The sequence below is a fragment of the Neopelma chrysocephalum genome, unplaced genomic scaffold (genome assembly GCF_003984885.1).
Source record: "Neopelma chrysocephalum unplaced genomic scaffold, ASM398488v2 Primary Assembly neopelma1_93530, whole genome shotgun sequence".
Taxonomy (NCBI): Eukaryota; Metazoa; Chordata; class Aves; order Passeriformes; family Pipridae; genus Neopelma; species Neopelma chrysocephalum.
In genome coordinates, this window is record NW_020922245.1 from 1 (window position 1) to 3,070 (window position 3,070).

The 3,070-nt window shown below is 61.8% G+C and overlaps 1 protein-coding gene across 1 annotated transcript; it reads left to right on the plus strand.

The window, feature by feature from the left end:
• The first annotated feature begins 747 nt into the window (after positions 1–747).
• LOC113980297 (nanos homolog 3-like) lies at positions 748–1,272 on the plus strand. The gene has a single exon (XM_027707524.1). It carries the CDS (start codon positions 748–750, stop codon positions 1,270–1,272), a length of 525 nt encoding a protein of 174 aa, XP_027563325.1.
• Positions 1,273–3,070: the final 1,798 nt, after the last annotated feature.

Genomic DNA, 3,070 nt, shown 5'->3' on the forward strand with positions numbered 1-3,070 from the left:
TCCAGCCCTTCACAGCCCCGGGAGCCCTAAAACTCCAGTGTCCAGCCCTTCAGAGCACCGGGAGCCCCAAAATTCCGGTGTCCAGCCCTTCACAGCCCCAAAACTCCAGTGTCCAGCCCTTCACAGACCCAGGAACCCTAAAACTCCAGCGTCCAGCCCTTCGGAGTGCCAGGAACCCCAAAACTCCGGCGTCCAGCCCTTGACAGACCCAGAAGTCCCAAAGTTCCAGCGTCCAGCCCTTCACAGCCCCAAAACTCCGGTGTTCAGCTCTTCCTAGCCCAGGAGCCCTAAAGAACCGGCATCCAACCCTTCACAGCCCCAAAACTCCGGTGTCCAGCCCTTCACAGTCCCAGGAACCCTAAATCACCAGTGTCCAGCCCTTCACAGCCCCGGGAGCCCTAAAGAACCGGCGTCCAGCCCTTCACAGCCCCTGGAACCCTAAATCAGCAGCGTCCAGCCCTTCACAGCCCCAAAGAACCAGCATCCAGCCCTTCACAGCCTCAAAACTCCAGTGTCCAGCCCTTCACAGCCCCAGGAACCCCCCATCACCGGCTTCCAGCCCTTCACAGCCCCAGGAGCCCTAAAACTCCAGTGTCCAGCCCTTCACAACCCTAAAGAACCAGCATCCAGCCCTTCATAGCCCCAAAACTCGTGCGTCCAGCTCCTCCTAACCTGGGAGTCCCAAAACTCCGGCGTCCAGCCCTTCACAGCCCCAAAACTCAGCTGTCCACCCCCTCCCCCGTCCCCATGAGCCCCTCCAACCCCGCAGCCGCCCCGGCGGCGGCCGCCCCGAATCCCGCGGGCCCCTTCGACATGTGGCGGGACTACCTGGGGCTGGCGGCGCTGGTGGCCGCGCTGCCGCGGGACCCCCCCGGGGGGGACGGGGGGGACCGGGACAGAAATCCCCCTTCCCCCGGCCCCCCGTGCGCCTTCTGCCGGCACAACGGCGAGGCTCCGGCGGTGTTCCAGGGGCACAGCCTGCGGGACGCGGCGGGGCGGCTGCAGTGCCCGGTGCTGCGCAGCTACGTGTGCCCGCAGTGCGGGGCCACCCAGGACCGGGCGCACACGCGGCGCTTCTGCCCCCTCACCCGCCGCGGTTACACCTCGGTGTACGACAGACCCGCGGCCGCCGCCAGGAATAGAGCCGGGGATGGAGCCGGGAATAGCGCCGGGAGCAACAGGAATGGCACGGAGGGCACCGGGAGCGGCACCGGGAGCGGCACCGGGAGCGGCACCGGGGGCAAGTGGGCGGCGAGGGACGGCGGGAAGTAGCCGAGGGACGGATGGAGGGACATGCAGGTACCGGGGTGTGGGTGGGGTGTTGTGGCACATCCAGGGGTGGGGATTCCCGTGAGGAATGTCCTCAATCCAGGGGTGGGATTCCCATCAGGAATGTCCTCAGGGAATCAGAAGGGACACTGGGAAGCAGCCGAGGGACAGAGGATCCCGTGGGAAGCAGCCAAGGGACAGAGGATCCCGTGGGAAGCAGAGGATCCCGTGTCCCCCCCACGGGTACCAGGGGAGTGTTGTGGTGTCCCAGTGGATGTGGCTCATCCAGGGGTGGGATTCCCACGAGGAATGTCCTCAGGGAATCGGGAAGTAGCCGAGGGACGGATGGAGGGCCCCATGTCCACACGCAGGTACCGGGATGTGGGGTGGTGGAGGGGGGGGGGTGTTGTGGTGTCCCGGGGGATGTGGCACCGTCCCAGGGGGGTGGGATTCCCGTCGGGAATGTCCTCAGGGAATCGGGAAGCAGCCGAGGGACAGAGGATCCCGTGGGAATCATCCAAGGGACAGAGGATCCCGTGTCCCCCCACATGGGTACCAGGGGGTTTGTGGTGTCCCAGTGATGCCACGGGGGATGTGGCACATCCAGGGGTGGGATTCCCATCAGGAATCTCCCCAGGGAGCCACAGGGGACACTGGGAAGCAGTTTGTGGTGTCCCAGTGATGCCATGGTGGACGTGGCACATCCAGGGGTGGGATTCCCTGGGAATGAGGAATCTCCTCATGGAATCGGCCTCACTTGGGGGGGACGACTGGTGCTGTCTGGGGCTCCCTCTCTCCCTCTCCCACTTCACTTCCCTCTCTCTCCCACTTCACTTCCCTCCCTCTCCCACTTCTCTCCCCTCCCTCCCTCTTTCACTTCCCTCCTCCCACTTCCCTCCCTCTCCCTCTTCCCTCCCTCTCCCACTTCCCTTCCCTCCCTCTCCCACTTTTCATCCCTCCCTCCCTCTCCCACTTCCCTCCCTCTCCCTCTTCCTTCCCTCTCCCACTTCTCTTCTCTCCCTCTCCCCCTTCTTTTCCCTCTCTCTTCTCTTCACTCTCCCACTTCCCTTCCCTCCCTCTCCCACTTCCTTCCCTCTCCCACTTCCCTCCCTCTCCCACTTCCCTCCCTCTCCCTCTTCGCTCCCTCTCCCACTTCTCTTCCCTCCCTCTCCCACTTTTCTCTTCCAGGGCATCACTCCAAGGATGAGACCCCGACCCGGTGCTTCCCAGTGCTCCCAGTGCCTGGAATATTCCAGACACTGGAATATCCCGGGAAAGGCCCCGTTTGGCCGGATCTGGGCGCTGCCGACGGCTTCAGTCCCGAGTTTTGGGTTGGTTTGATGAGTTTTGGTCAATCCCAGCCCAGGAAGGGCTCAGGGCTCCAGGAAGTGGAGAATTTGGGTTGGTTTGTTGAGTTTTGGTCAATCCCAGCCCAGGAAGGGCTCAGGGCTCCAAATATGGAGCCATTACCTGATAATTTGGGTTGGTTTGTTGAGTTTTGGTTAATCCCAGCCCAGGAAGGGCTCAGGGCTCCAGGAACTGGAAAATTTGGGTTGTTTTGTTGGGTTTTGGTTAATCCCAGATGGTTTGGGTTGGTTTGTTGAGTTTTAGTTAATCCCAGCCCAGGAAAGGGCTCAGTGCTCCAGGTGTGGAGCTGTCACTGGATAATTTGGGTTGGTTTGTTGGGTTTTGGTTAATCCTCAGGTTCTGCCATTCCCAAGAGTTTTTTGGGGTGGATTCCTCAGGTTCTGCCATTCCCAAGAGTTTTTGAGGTGGATTTCTGCCATTCCCAAGAGTTTTT

Coding starts and splice junctions, on each gene's coding strand:
- LOC113980297 (XM_027707524.1), top strand. CDS start 748: ATGAGCCCCTCCAACCCCGCAGCCGCCCCGGCGGCGGCCGCCCCGAAT.